General features: G+C 42.2%; 1 protein-coding gene across 3 annotated transcripts in view; it reads left to right on the top strand.

The window, feature by feature from the left end:
* Positions 1 to 422: 422 nt before the first annotated feature.
* The window catches only part of LOC135512222 (CDK5 and ABL1 enzyme substrate 1-like), a 28,779-nt gene continuing 13,513 nt past the window's right edge, over positions 423 to 15,688 (top strand). For all 3 annotated transcript variants that reach the window (XM_064934027.1, XM_064934017.1, XM_064934008.1), the window contains exons 1-3: positions 423 to 1,141; positions 13,890 to 13,961; positions 14,328 to 14,420. In XM_064934027.1, coding sequence (XP_064790099.1) covers positions 573 to 1,141; positions 13,890 to 13,961; positions 14,328 to 14,420 — 734 coding nt within the window. In that variant the 5' untranslated portion in view covers positions 423 to 572. The remainder of the gene's footprint in view (positions 1,142 to 13,889; positions 13,962 to 14,327; positions 14,421 to 15,688) is intronic.

Genomic DNA, 15,688 nt, shown 5'->3' with positions numbered 1-15,688 from the left:
TTCCTCAAAAGCTACACAGCCCAATTTTGTTTTCAATATCATGGGATGTTCTGCTAAAGATTCCCTAATTATTTTAGAGACATACAGTGAAGATGAAAGAGTTTATGCTTTGAGTCCTTGGTAAATAGCCTAGGGCTATTAGGGTTACCCATTATTTCCGTAATATGAACCCCAAAGCACAATTTCCAAAAATGCATATTTCCAATCAATTTAACTGCCTTGACATGCAAATATAACACATGGTAATCCATGTGTTATTTCTGAATGTGGCCAAAATCTGCTGTACCTGATGACATGTTAATGTAATTTTGGATAACCAGTCCAGAAGTCTGAAGAGGGAGGGCACCGGAGGAAAATGAAAAAAAATAACCCTTTCGTGTGTCCCTGAAAGCCTATTGGTCCAATTTTTTCCCTGCTGCCACAATACTGCAGACACGTAACCATCCTGTTTTAGTCAGTTTAAGCTTGCACTTACAATACAAGGCTTTAACATTTGCTATCTACATAAGCACACTTTTAATGTCATATTGACAAAACCTTTGCTCGCCGATTCGAATCGCTGGAAGTGGACCATGGCGGCTGCCACGAGCAGCAATACATCCACAACCACGCTTCAGATAAAGAATTCCAGTATCGAGCATACGCGGAAACGCATAGACCCTCGGAGGAGACAAGCCGCACTCTCTTTTCTCAGTAACATTTCTTTGGATGGTCGACCGGTGCAAGATGATGCCGACAATCAGATCGAAGAGGATAATTCAATTGAGTCGAGGACTAGACAGAGCCTGGTTTCTGCAGGAGAGCGCCCGCTGTACGCGGCTGGCAGTGGCACAGGGGTAGCGACCCCCACGGCCACCCAGGCGCTCGCTATTGCAAACCAGGCTCTGATTGCTAACGCACGAGATAGTTTTGGGATTGGTCCCGCCGCTGCAGCTCAAGCGTGTACAGATCCGGAAGGGGATGCTTTCGGCCCTTCGATTTTCAGTTCGCCTTTCTCTGCAGTACCAGCCGCGATTAGAGGCAGGCTTCAGACCTACACTCAGGGAGTTGTGCCTGCTGCCTACTCCAGGCAGGCTTCCCAAGGCTTCTGTTTGGAGGGAGGACAGATAGCCAACTCTGTCCTGGAGCTGCAGAGATCAAGGTAGGGCATTTGTAGATATCTCCATCATGTAGTGTTTACATTCATGACATGTGTGAAGGAGATTACTGGTTGCCCATACTGGGAATGGGAATAGTGACACAGAAGCCCACAGTCAATGTTTACACTGCACTCTCACAAATTATGCATGTCATAGGCTACAGTATTGCAACCCAATAGTGTCAACAATACAGTTTGGCTACAGTATTGCAACTCTCATATTGCAATAGTCACTGAAAGTAAGGTAAGAGTTTTCAGGAAGGTCTTTGTTGAGTGAAGCCACGAAACAGGATCCACACAGACCTGGGCTAGACTAATGTGTATCATCAGTTATCATCTCAACAATAACACAGGTTTCTCCGGTCACATTTTGTACTCGGACTGCTCAAACGGAATCATCAGTTTTAGTCAGTTAGTGTACTGCTAAAGACAAGTTTATACAAAGAGACAGATTACAGCAAAGAGCAAGAGCCTTGGCTTTCTCTATATGTGAAACGTAGTATGCTGCTAACAACTGTGCACATGCAGTGGCCCATTGATTTAGGTGGACTCAGCGGGATTAGATTGAAAAGGTCAACCATTGTGGAATCATTTTGATTAGCCTGCCTATTAACCGGTATGATGCATGTGCTCTCAAATAACAGAATTTGTAAAACATGTTATATTCATGGTAGCACTGAAAGGCATGTCCAGCAGGAAGTGGACTTGTTTTTCCCTGTGCCGATATGGTCACCCGTGCAGATCCTTCCCCATAACCTGTTGGGAGGACTTTAGAAAGCTGCCCTGCACCTGCTGCCTTGCCCTCTCCTATGCAATATAAACAACCTGTAAACCAGTACTCCTCAACACATCGGACCATGGACACCTTTAATACCTTTGTTTACTCTGTAGAGTGGACCAGAGCACAGGGAAAATCTGAGGCTGCCTGACACTCTGTCCCTGCCTATACCCCACAAACACACACAATTATCTGTAAGGTCCCTCAGTCGAGCAATGGATTTCAAACACAGATTCAACCGCAAAGACCAGGGAAGTTTTCCAATGCCTTGCAAAGAAGGGCATCTAAATATATGGCAAGACCTAGCAATGATCAACAACCAATTTGACAGAGCTTGAAGCATTTTTTAAAATAATGATGGGCAACTGTTGCACAATCCTGGTGTGGAAAGCTCCTGGAGACTTACCCAAAAAGCCTCACAGCTGTAATTGCTGCCAAAGGTGATTCTAACATGTAAGCAACTCAGGGGGTCGAATACTTATCTAATCTATATACAGTATATCACAAAAGTGAGTACACCCCGCACATTTTTGTAAATATTTGAGTATATCTTTTCATGTGACAACACTGAAGAAATGACACTTTTCTACAATGTAAAGTAGTGAATGTACAGCTTGTATAACAGTGTAAATTTGCTGTCCCCTCAAAATAACTCAACACAGCCATTAATGTCTAAACCGCTGGCAACAAAAGTGAGTACTAACCTGTATGTAGCCTCGCTATTGTATATAGCCTGTCTTTTTACTGTTGTTTTTATTTCTTTACTTTCCTATTGTTCCCCTAATACCTTTTTTGCACTATTGGTTAGAGCCTGTAAGTAAGCATTTCACTGTATTCAGCACACATGACAAATAAACTTTGATTTGAACACTGTCTGAAGGCACTGTACATTACAATGATTCAGTAGTTAAACCCCCCCAGGTTATGGAATGCGGTCGGTCAAAGGAGGCTGCCACTGTAAACTGAATTATAAGCTGTTGAGTAATAACTAAGGCGACCTGTTGAGGGACCCCGGCCATATTCCACAGACGCATCATAGATGGGCATCTCTCACACAGTGCCTGGTCTGTTTTCCCAGGGCAGCAGCTTGGTGGAAAAGTGGCCAGATCCAGAGAGAGAACCTTGGCTGGGAAGGGAAAGGCAGGACGCCCAGGCTTTCAGAGACGCTGCCCGGCCAGACTCTCCTTTATCTGTTTATCTCCATCTTCTGTCCTTCACTCCACTTCCTCTCCCAAGGGCACCATACCAGATACTCTTTATTTCTCTCTTTCCATCTTCCTCCCTTCCCTCTCTTATGGCCTCCAGTCCTGCTCCCAGCCAGGAATCCCCAACCCTCAGATCAGCTGCCAAAAGATACTCTGAGATCAGCGCTCAGAGCTGCTTAAAACCATCTTATTCGGTGTGCATTGATTCTAATGCATGCAAATTATGGTTGAGTTTACATAGGCTGCAGTATTCTACTGCTCAAGCTAGAATCATAGACAATGGCCTTTTACATTCTAGCATAATTTAAGGCACCCACTCTGTCTTGCTGCTACTGTAAAGGTGTCAGCCCGAGGTGTGGATCTGTTTAAACCGCTTTAAAATGAAACAACACATTTAGCTTAGTGAATGTTGCCACAAAATCAAATTCCCATAAATTTGTATGGATTGACAGTTAATGCAGTAAATTATATTCTGCACTCCAATGTCCCCATGTTCTAAACCATTTTTCACAAGTCCTCATTGTGATCGAAAGCTTACTACAGGGAGACTATGAAGCCAAGGGAAACCATAGCAGAGAAACCACATGCAGTATAAACCATTACAATGGTCCTTTGCAGTTTTGTGCAATTGAGTCATATCCTTTTGGTTAAGAGGTTGAGGTTGTTGCTTGGTGAAGGAATGGTTGGCATAATTACATGATTATGTAAGCAGCAATCTTAGGCTAGTTTGCCTCTGAAACACTTGTGGCTTGAACTGTAAGCGAAATCTCCAAAGCAGCTGCAGGATAGGCCTTTATGGTTAAAACGGCCACCATAATTAAAGCATTACTGGTAATGGGTCTTGAGATAAGAAAGATAGACATGATGGGTTACTCTATTTCCAAAATGGAACTTGCAGTACAAGTTTACTAGTTCAAGTTCCACAATGCTAGTAGCACTGTTGTTCACCCTAAACCACATGCTATTTAAAGGGAAGGATGGATTCAGTGGTTTTACTGTATGTCAAGCAACCAGAGCAACTAACCACAAGTTGCTGTGTGTTTTGAACAATATAGGTATGTGTTCTTGTCCTTTATCCATGTCTGCAGCAGTGTTTCCCCTATATTCATATATAGTTTTTTACAGCAGTGGCAAGAATTTAGCAGCGTTGGGACATATTTCTGCCGAGACGGGCTTTTAGAGCTCCCCCACTGCTACAGTAGCAGGAAGGAATTGACTGTTGTTGTTGTAAATGTGTTGGAGAAGAAAGACCGAAGGGGCTGAGAATAGCCTTTGTTGATTGGATTTTCCCCCCAAATGATTCAATTTTCTTTGGCCTGTAATTGTAAGAAGGCTAGAACATTAGATTGACTTCCACTCTGTCACCCGACAGCGGAACGGGAAGACGATGTCCATGGCAGGCTGCCAATGGGTGTGCGTGTGAAACAATTGAATCTTTTATGTTGAGCACTACAGCTCCTTATCCTAAAAAGCGACAAGCATAGCTGTCAGGTTACATACCAATTGTTTTTGAATGTCCTCATAGGATGTCTATAGGAATTGTTAAGATTGATTAAATAGACCATGCTTGAAATTCATTGAATGTGAACAGTGCTTGTTATGTCACATGCGCCGAATACAACAGCTGTAGACCTTAGTGACATGCTTACTTAAAGTTCTTAAACAACAATGTCGTTTTAAGAAGAAAAAAAATAACTCCATAAATTAAACAACCATTTGAGTAAACAAAAACACAGACAGATGGTGTCTTTCATGGGCAGCTCTACTTAGATGCCCATTGTTGTTCTGTCAATATTGAAGGAGGCGATAATTGAAAGTAGCCTGGGCTCTGCCTTAAAGCTTCGGAGTTTGACCAGTCCTTGTTAATGTCAGAATGCTACTGTTGGATTGGAGTGGATTTATCAAGGACCTCAGCCACACGAACTACGGACTGTTCACCCCGTTACCATCTAGAAGGAGGCGACAGTACAGGTGCATCAAGCTGGGACCGAGAGACTGATAAACAGCTTCTATCTCCAGGCCGTCAGCCTGTTAAACAGTCACCACGAGCTGGCCTCCGCCGAGTGCCCTGCCCTGAACCTTAGTCACTGTTAATAGCTACCACCCGGTACTCTACCCTGCAGCTTAGAGACTGCTTTGCCCTATGTACAGAGTCATTGAAAGCTGGTCACTGCTGTACACCCCTTTGCTATTAATATACTGTCTACACACACACACACACACACACACACACATACAGTGGGGCAAAAAAAATATTTAGTCAGCCACCAATTGTGCAAGTTCTCCCACTTAAAAAGATGAGGGGCCTGTAATTTTCATCATAGGTACACTTAAACTATGACAGACAAAATGAGAAAAATAATCCAGAAAATCACATTGTAGGATTTTTAATGAATTTATTTGCAAATTTATGGTGGAAAAAAAACTTTTGTTACTGACCAAATACTTAATCTCAATACTTTGTTATATACCCTTTGTTGGCAATGACAGAGGTCAAAAATTTTCGGTAAGTCTTCACAAAGTTTTCACACACTGTTGCTGGTATTTTGGCCTATTCCTCCATGCAGATCTCCTCTAGAGCAGTGATGTTTTGGGGCTGTTGCTGGGCAACATGGACTTTCAACTCCGTCCAAAGATTTTCTATGGGGTTGAGATCTGGAGACTGGCTAGGCCACTCCAGGACCTTGAAATGCTTCTTACAAAGCCACTCCTTCTTTGCCTGGGCAGTGTGTTTGGGATCATTGTCATGCTGAAAGACCCAGCCACGTTTCATCTTCAATGCCCTTGCTGATGGAAGGAAGTTTTCACTCAAAATCTCACGATACATGGCCCCATTCATTCTTTCCTTTACACGGATCAGTCGTCCTGGTCCCTTTGCCTAAAAACAGCCCCAAAGCATGATGTTTCCACCCCCATGCTTCACAGTAGGTATGGTGTTCTTTGGATGCAACTCAGCATTCTTTGTCCTCCAAACACGACGAGTTGAGTTTTACCAAAAAGTTATATTTTGGTTTCATCTGACCATATGACATTCTCCCAATCTTCTTCTGGATCATCAAAATGCTCTCTAGCAAACTTCAGACGGGCCTGGACATGTACTGACTTAAGCAGGGGGACACGTCTGGCACTGCAGGATTTGAGTCCCTGGCGGTGTAGTGTGTTCCTGATGGTAAGCTTTGTTACTTTTGTCCCAGCTCTCTGCAGGTCATTCACTAGGTCCCCCCGTGTGGTTCTGGAATTTTTGCTCACCGTTCTTGTGATCATTTTGACCCCACGGGGTGAGATCTTGCGTGGAGCCCCAGATCGAGGGAGATTATCAGTGGTCTTGTATGTCTTCCATTTCCTAATAATTGCTCCCACAGTTGATTTTCTTCAAACCAAGCTGCTTACCTATTGCAGATGCAGTCTTCCCAGTCTGGTGCAGGTCTAAAATGTTGTTTCTGGTGTCCTTTGACAGCTCTTTGGTCTTGGCCATAGTGGAGTTTGGAGTGTGACTGTTTGAGGTTGTGGACAGGTGTCTTTTATACTGATAACAAGTTCATACAGGTGCCATTAATACAGGTGACGAGTGGAGGACAGATGAGCCTCTTAAAGAAGAAGTTACAGGTCTGTGTGAGCCAGAAATCTTGCTTGTTTGTAGGTGACCAAATACTTATTTTCCACCATAATTTGCAAGTCAATTCATAAAAAATCCTACAATGTGATTTTCTGGATTTTTTTTCTTCTCATTTTGTCTGTCATAGTTGAAGTGTACATATGATGAAAATTACAGGCCTCTCTAATCTTTAAGTGGGAGAACTTGCACAATTGGTGGCTGACTAAATACTTTTTTGCCCCACTGTATATATAATCACACACACACACAAGTATGTGGACACCCCTTCAAATTAGTTGATTCGGCTATTGCTCGTCACTGACAGGTGTATAACATCGAGCACACAGCCATGCACATCCATAGACAAACATTGGCAGTAGAATGGCCTTACTGAAGAGCTCAGTGACTTTCAATGTGGCACCGTCATAGGATGCCACCTTTCAAACCAGTCAGTTCGTCAAATGTCTGCCCTGTTACAGCTGCCCCGGGCAACTGTAAGTGCTGTTATTTTGAAGTGGAAACATCTAGGAGCAACAATGGCTAAGCCACGAAGTGGTAGGACACACAAGCTCACATAATGGGACCGGGAGTGCTGTAAAAATCGTTTGTCCTCAGTTGCAACACTCACTACCGAGTTCCAAACTGCCTCTGGAAGCAACGTCGACACAATAACTGTTCGTCGGGAGCCTCATGAAATGGGTTTCCATGTCCGAGCAGCTGTACACAAGCCTAAGATCAACATGTGCAATGCCAAGCGTCGGCTGGAGTGGTGTAAATGTCACTGCCATTGGACTCTGGAGCAGTGGAAACGCGTTTTCTGGAGTGAGGATTCACGCTTCACCATCTGGCAGTCCGACAGACGAATCTGGGTTTGGCGGATACCAGGAGAACCCTAGCTGCCCCAATGCATAGTGCCAACTGTAAAGTTAGGTGGTGGAGGAATAATGGTCTGGGGCTGTTTTTCATGGTTCGGGCTAGGCCCCTTAATACCAGTGAAGGAAATTTGGGGAAGGCCTTTTCCTGTTTCAGCATGACAATGCCCCACTGCACAAAGCGAGGTCCACACAGAAATGGTTTATCAAGATCGGTGTGGAAGAACTTGCCTGGGCTGCACAGAGCCCTGACCTCAACTCAATCGAACACCTTGAATTGATTTGGAACGCTGACTGTGAGCCAGGCCTAATCGCCCAACATCCGTGCCCAACCTCACAAATGCTCTTGTGGCTGAATGGAAGCAGGTTCCCGCAGAAATGTTCCAACTTCTAGTGGAAAGCCTTCCCAGAAGACTAGAGGCTGTTATAGCAGCAAAGGGGGGACCAACTCCATATTACATGCCTATGATTTTGGAAGCAGATGTTTGTTGAGTAGCATACTTTTGGTCATGTATATTCCGCACTCTTACATTGCTCAGTCTGCTATTTTTAAAAATGTATTTATTTCTTGTTGGATTATTCATGTATTTTTAGGTATTATTACTGCACTGTAGGAGCTAGAAACAGAAAAGCATTTCGTTGAACCTGTAAGGGTTTTCGTCCTCCTCCTCTGATGAGTAAGAGAGATCGGACCAATTTGCAGCGTGGTAATTGTCCATTTTAATAAGTCAAACTGAACACTACAACATACAAAATATCAAAGTGAATCCAACGAAACAGTCCCGTGTGGTACAAACACTAACACAGAAAATAATCACCCACGAAACACAATAGAAAACCGGCTACCTAAATATGGTTCTCAATCAGGGACAACGATAGACAGCTGCCTCTGATTGAGAACAATACCAGGCCAAACACAGAAATAGCAAATCATAGAAAAACTAACATAGACAACCCACCCAACTCACACCCTGACCGTACAAAAACAAAGACATAACAAAATAACTCCGGTCAGAACATGACCGCTCCTACAATAACATTTGATTTGACCTGCAGTTAAACATCAATAGCTGGCTGTATCAGTCTTGTTGAAGTGAATGAGTAGTCTGGTCCGTGTGTTATTGTTTGCACGGGTGTGGAAAACATTTTTTGCATGTCCAACTCCTGGCTGGCCTGCTGTTGTTCATCTACAGTAGCTGGATCAGTCTGAGCGTCCCGCTGAACAGTGGAAACTAGTTTATGGGTTCAGTTCATCAGATGTGTACTGTACAAACTGTGAAAGAAAAACCCAGTAGTCAAAATAGAAAATCAAATATTCTGTCCAAAAATGAAATTTGCAGCAGTGATAAGATTTTGACCCATTGACATCTGGCACAGTAAGCCATCTGTAATCGAGTGAACCTAATAATTTGTCATGGCAATAGATGGGATGAGGTCATGGTCACTGTTATGTTTCTAACAGACAGTGAGGGCTGTATTTGCTCTGCTGACTGCTACAGCCTAGCTATTCTGGTTAACATGTTCTCCAGGGTGAAGGTGGAGAGACAGTGTATTCAGAATCCTTGATTTTTTCCCACATTGTTACGTTACAGCCTTATTCTAAAATGGATTCAATTGTCCCCCCCACCCAAACTACAAACAAAATACCCCATCATGACAAAGCAAAAACGGGTTCAGAATTCTTTGCTAATTTATATAAAAATTGTATGAAAAAAGTAACATTTACATAAGTATTCAGACCATTCTCTCAGTACTTTATTAAAACACCTTTGGCAGAGATTACAGCCTCATGTCTTCTTGGGTATGACACTACAAGCCTGGCACACCTGTGTTTCGGGAGTTTCTTCAATTCTTCACTGCAGATCCTCTCAAACTCTGTCAAGTTGGATGGGGAGCATTGCTGCACAGATATTTTCAGGTCTCTCCTGAGAGGTTAGATCGGGTTCAAGTCCGGGGTCTGGTTGAGCCACTCAAAGGACATTCAGAGACTTGTCCCGAAAACACTCCTGTGTTGTATTGGCTGTGTGCTTAGGGTCGTTGTCCTGTTGGAAGGTGAACCTTCACCCCAGTCTGAGGTCCTGAGTGCTCTGGAGCAGGTTTTCATCAAGGATCTCTGTACTTTGAGAATGAGAATTTTGTTTTTTCATGGTCTGAGAGTCTTTAGGGGCCTTTCGGCAAACTCCAAGCCAGCTGTCATGTGCCTTTTACTCGAGTGGCTTCCGTCTGGCCACTCTACCATAAAGGCCTTTGGTGGAGTGCTGCAGTGATGGTTGTCCTTCTGGAAGGTTCTCTCACCTCCACAGAGGACCTCTGGAGCTCTGTTAGAGTGACCATCGGGTTCTTGGTCACCTCCCTCACTTACAATATAGCTGGGTATTTTAATTATCTTTTATTAAGGGAGTCAATTTTTAGACTGCCCCGATTGCTCGGTTTGGCCGGGGGCCAGCTCTGGGAAGAGTCGTGGTGGTTCCAAACTTCTTCCATTTAAGAATGATGGAAGCCACTATGTTCTTGGACCTTCAATGCTGCAGAAATTTTGAGTGGAAGAAGTTTGGAACCACCAAGACTCTTCTTCCATTTAAGAATGATGGAAGCCACTATGTTCTTGGACCTTCAATGCTGCAGAAATGTTTTGGTACCCTTCCCCAGATCTGTGCCTCGACTCAACCCTGTCTTTGACCTCTATGGACAATTACTTCGACCTCATGGCTTGGTTTTTATCTCTGACATGCACTGTCAACTGTGGGACTTTATCTAGACAGGTGTGTGCCTTTCCAAATCATGTCCAATTGAATTTAACACAGGTGGACTCCAATCAAACTGCGGAAACATCTCAAGGATGATCAATAGAAACAGGATGAACCTGAGCTTAATTTCTCAAAACCTGTCTTTGCTTTGTCATTATGGGGTATTGTGTGTAGATTGAGGGGGGGAAATGATAGATTTTAAAATATGGCTGTAACGTAACAAAATGTGGAAAAAAGGAAGGGCTCTGAATATTCTCCGAATGCACTGTAGCTAAGACCGGTTTCATTGCAGTTGCTCTGCTCTGTGCAACCGATGAATGTGTCACCTCATCAGGAATGTAAACCTTAGCATGTTAGCGCAGCTAGCAGGATAGGAATGTAAGCCTTTAGGCTAGCATGATGGTAGCCACCCTATCCATCACTCAGCATTCTCACTGGAGGATGTCGCCGGGCCTGTCGGCCATAAATACCTTGACGATCCATAATCAATCAATCAATCAATCAATCCAATGTATTTTATAAAGCCCTTTTTACATCAGCAGTTGTCACAAAGTGCTACACAGATACTCTTCTTGCTGTGGAGATAAGAGTACATGGCCATTGAGGCCAGATTGTTTATCAAGATGAACAGCAGGGTCACATAATAACCACAGTGGTTAGAGGGTGCAGCAGTTCAACACCTCTGGAGTAAATGTCAATGATCCATCTCTTTGACCTTCACAGAGGGGATGTGATGAGAATTCATAACATGTAGGCTACATGCTTTCCTTCATTACTTTCTTGCCAGGTTTCTCTCAAAAGAGAGGTTCTCAACTTCAAGAGATTATCCTTGTTAAATATGAAGATGTAAATAAATAAATTCCTCCATCTCAGTGCAGTGGATGTATGCCATGCAGTTGACCATGTTTACAATTTCTGGCACATCTCAGTGCTAGACATTTTAGAACTGGTTTCCAATTGCTGTTTCTAACCACATTCCCCCGTAAACATGATGTAGTCTCACCTATGTGGCATAAAGACTGTTGAATCATCCTCTGTTGGTTTAGGCTTGCTTTTACTGCTGGGAGTTTGTCAAGGACAGTCATTTTTTGTTAATTTGTTCTGCTGTTCTGTAGTTGATTAACCAGCCGGAGAGCATACTCTTATCATCAGCTCATTCTTTCTCTCTCGCTGAATTGGTAATTGAAGAGGTGACAAGTCAAGTTGAGTGTCATTGAGTATATTTAAATAAGTAACACATGTTTAGTGGAGCCTGAAAGCTTGGTGACAACTGACAAGCATGCTGGCAGGAGTTGTGCAATATGTTTTAAAAAATATTTTTTATAGTAATGGGCTAATAGATTTTGCGCTGGCTAAGTCATGCAACCCAAGTGTGAAAGAAAGGCCTGTGTGTGACATAACAGTGTTACAACAAAATGAACCAGCCATTGTCTTTATCCTCTTATGGCATATTTCCATACAGGATTTACCTCAGTCTTTTACCCAAAAGGCTCAGACTTTTCTGTTTCCATCTACGTGTGGGCCGGTATTCGTGTCTAAATGGGCCACTGGTACTTTTCAGCCAGCATTTGCATAACAATGGCTAACTGTGAACTTTAACACCTCTCAAAGCAACTGTTTTGATTATGCAGAGGTTGTTGATTCTGCTAGCTATGGAAACAATTTCCTTAGTATAACATGTATGTATACACTGATGTTAGTAGAAAAGCAGCATTAATTACCAACTAAACCAGTTCCTTACTCTAGATTAGAATGTTCTAACCATTCTACATGATCTCACACAGAGGCTACTGGTCAGAATGTAGAACACAACAGTGATCATTGACCACAGCAGCCAGCCAGTCAGTCACACAGTGCTGGTGTCAATGATTACAGCTTTGCTTTGTAAATAAGCCACTGTGCCTGACAAGACGGCACAGTACAAAGTCATAGAAACTTTAGCTATACTTCACATCAAACGTGAAGGTAATGTACATGGGCCAGACTAAGAGGTCCAGTTAGTTTAGGCTACTCATTCATTCTCCAGACCGTTAAAGAAATATAAAAATGATTGTTATGGATGATCACTTGTTGATTTTAGATCGTCAATGATTTAAGATTTGGGTTCAAACCAGTACAATGTTGAACATTTTTCTAAGATTTCCCAATACTGATATAACGGGACAGTAGTGGAGAGGGTAGTAAGTTAAGTTCCTCGGCGTACACATCACGGACAAACTGAATTGGTCAACCCACACAGACAGCGTTGTGAAGAAGGCGCTGGAGGCTCAGGAGGCTGAAGAAATTCGGCTGGTCACCAAAAGCACTCAAACTTCTACAGATGCACAATCGAGAGCATCTTGTCGGGCTGTATCACCGCCTGGTACGGCAACTGCTCCACCCACAACCGTAAGGCTCTCCCGAGGGTAGTGAGGTCTGCACAACGCATCACCGGGGGCAAACTACCTGCCCTCCAGGACACCTACACCACCCGAAGGCCATAAAGATCATCAAGGACAACAACCACCCGATCTACTGCCTGTTCACACTGCTATCATCCAGAAGGCGAGGTCAGTACAGGTGCATCAAAGCAGGGACTGAGAGACAGAAGCTGTTTTTCAATCTCAAGGCCATCACTGTTAAACAGCCACCACTAACATTGAGTGGCTGCTGCCAACATACTGACTCATCTCCAGCCACTTTAATAATGGAAATTGATGTAAAAATGTATCACTAGCCACTTTAAACAATGCTACTTAATGTTAACATACCCTACATTACTCATCTCATATGTATATGTATATACTGTACTCTATCATCTACTGCATCTTGCCATCTTTATGTAATACATGTATCACTAGCCACTTTAAACTATGCCACTTTATGTTTATATACCCTACATTACTCATCTCATATGTATATAAGGTACTCTATACCATCAACTGCATCTTGCCTATGCCGTTCTGTACCATCATACATCTTTATGTAGATATTCTTTATCCCTTTACACTTGTAAGGTAGTAGTTGTGGAATTGTTAGGTTAGATTACTCGTTGGTTATTACTGCATTGTCGGAACTAGAAGCACAAGCATTTCGCTACAATCGCATTAACATTGCTAACCATGTGTATGTGACAAGTAAAATTTGATTTGATGGAGGTCAACCAGTGGATTTGGGTAGAACTACCTTGCTTACTGTTAGATAAGGAATGATGTGGTTAATACCATTCATTCTGAAGAAATGTGTTCAGGGTTTATCATGAACAAGGAACCTCACTCTATTGACATTTAGGCCTCTTTGCGAAAGCCCATGATTAAGAGTGATTCGACCATTTTATTACATCAACACATTTCTTTCTCTGTTATGGTAAGCCAAGGGTTTTAACCTGCATAATCATTACCAAATAAATTACCATCATTTAGCAAATCTCTTGCAATTCAGAATGAATGGTTCTAAATGGGCCTAATACATAGTGTCCAGTCTTTCCTCTTCCAGGGCCAGGTAGAGCTGGTTAGCAGCAACGCAAGGTGCTTGTAAAACTCAATACCAGCTCCTTATTTCCCCTTTCTCCACAGACGGAGGCTCATCTCTCAGCGATCCTCCTTGGAGACACTGGAAGACATTGAGGAGAATGCCCCTCTACGCAGGTATTGTATAGCAACAACTGTCACAGATCACACAACTCGGCACACCACCCAGAAACATACATTTGGTTTGCTCATATTTTCCTCTCGTTTTAGAGCGATACTCGAAGTCAATAACAGCTTTGGCCTGGGAAGTATTTTGATAGATGATGACACTGGAGGAGCTGTAGTTTCACTTCAGTTTGCTATTTGGAGACATTTTATGTCCTTTGGGGTGGTGGTGGGAACATCAGGCAACACTAATGTCTTGGTCTGGCTCAGTCTCTCTGTTTACGGTTGTTAAAGACATGTTGTGGTCTTTTACTGCTCCAAATTGATCTTAATGAATCACATTTGTTTTGATCTGTCTTGAATAAAATGTGTTTTTAGATGCAGAACCCTCTCAGGTTCACCCCGACCAAAGAGCTTCAAAAAGGTCCACTTCATCAAGAACATGAGGCAACATGATATGCGCAATGGAAGGTATGAATGAAAACAACCCCATCCCTAATTCAATACAAACCTTCAATAGAAAATCCCCCCAATGAACGCACAGTAGTTTGAATACACCTCTGGTTAATGAAATCTACTAGAGATGTAGGTCACTTATTCTAAGCTATTCCTTATTGCTTAGTACTATCAATCAATTAACTATTGATTGATAAATTATCCTATGAATTATAAATGTATCAGACTGATCAGCAGTTCATTGAAAGATTAATCTTCACAGAAATTCTCTCAAATTGAGTTCATATTTCATATTGTCAAAGCTATACATTGAGGACCACACCCTTGAATCATGAAACGCATCACACTATCTCACTTTTATAAACAATGATACATGCACTTTCACTTAGATATTCCAGAGCACTGAATAAATTTGGTCACACAGATGTTAATGACTTATTTGATATATAACACAGTGATACTGTATGTAGCTAGTGTACAGCAGCTTCTCTCCGTAATAAATACTATAGGCTTTTATGGATATTTCCTGGAATCTAAAAGAAATTGGACAGTTAAACTATTTCCACAGCACTTGATTTTATATTACACAGATTATTCAACTATCTTTTTTTTTTAAATTATGGATGTTCTGAACTTACAAGCCTCAAGCTCCTTTTACACTTGGGTGTGTACCGGACCTATTTATTTTGATGAATTGTTATATATCTGTCTTGACAGGTATTTGAATGGGTGCAAAGCCTTTCTTTTCGCCCAGGAAGAAAGAGGAGTGTGCTGATACATTCTGTCTTCAATAGTAGCTTTTAATAAAGCTTATTTCTGGATTTTAGGTGGATGAATTGGGACAGCAACTGTTGTGCTTTACATTCAATCTCTATGCAGTTGCGGTTGTTTTTATTTACTCTTATCTAGCTAATCAGTGTGCCATATCCCATTCTGCCTGTGACGTTGATATTGATCAGTGAGTAGGCCTGTTATTTTATGTCATAACTCAAAAAGTATAAATCAGTGACAAAGTTTTATGAAGCAATTTCTCAATGAATTGTAGCAGCAGTTATGCAAACCACTTTGAGGAGTGGTTCAATTTTACTGTACTATAGGTTTTTACCTCGCGTGCAGCTGCTATTCTGATATTGCATGATAAACAAGTTTGGTCTTGTTTAGTCTCCAAAGCAAGACATGGCTCATAACATCATTTGAAAAGATCTGCATAATTTTGTTCCCATACCTCTGACTACATATTACATACTCCACAATACACTCACAGAACACATAAAAAAAACAGT

This window comes from Oncorhynchus masou, chromosome 3, assembly GCF_036934945.1.
Source record: "Oncorhynchus masou masou isolate Uvic2021 chromosome 3, UVic_Omas_1.1, whole genome shotgun sequence".
Taxonomy (NCBI): domain Eukaryota; kingdom Metazoa; phylum Chordata; class Actinopteri; order Salmoniformes; family Salmonidae; genus Oncorhynchus; species Oncorhynchus masou.
Note: the sequence above shows the minus strand (reverse complement) of the source record. Positions and strands in the feature narration are given on the sequence as shown.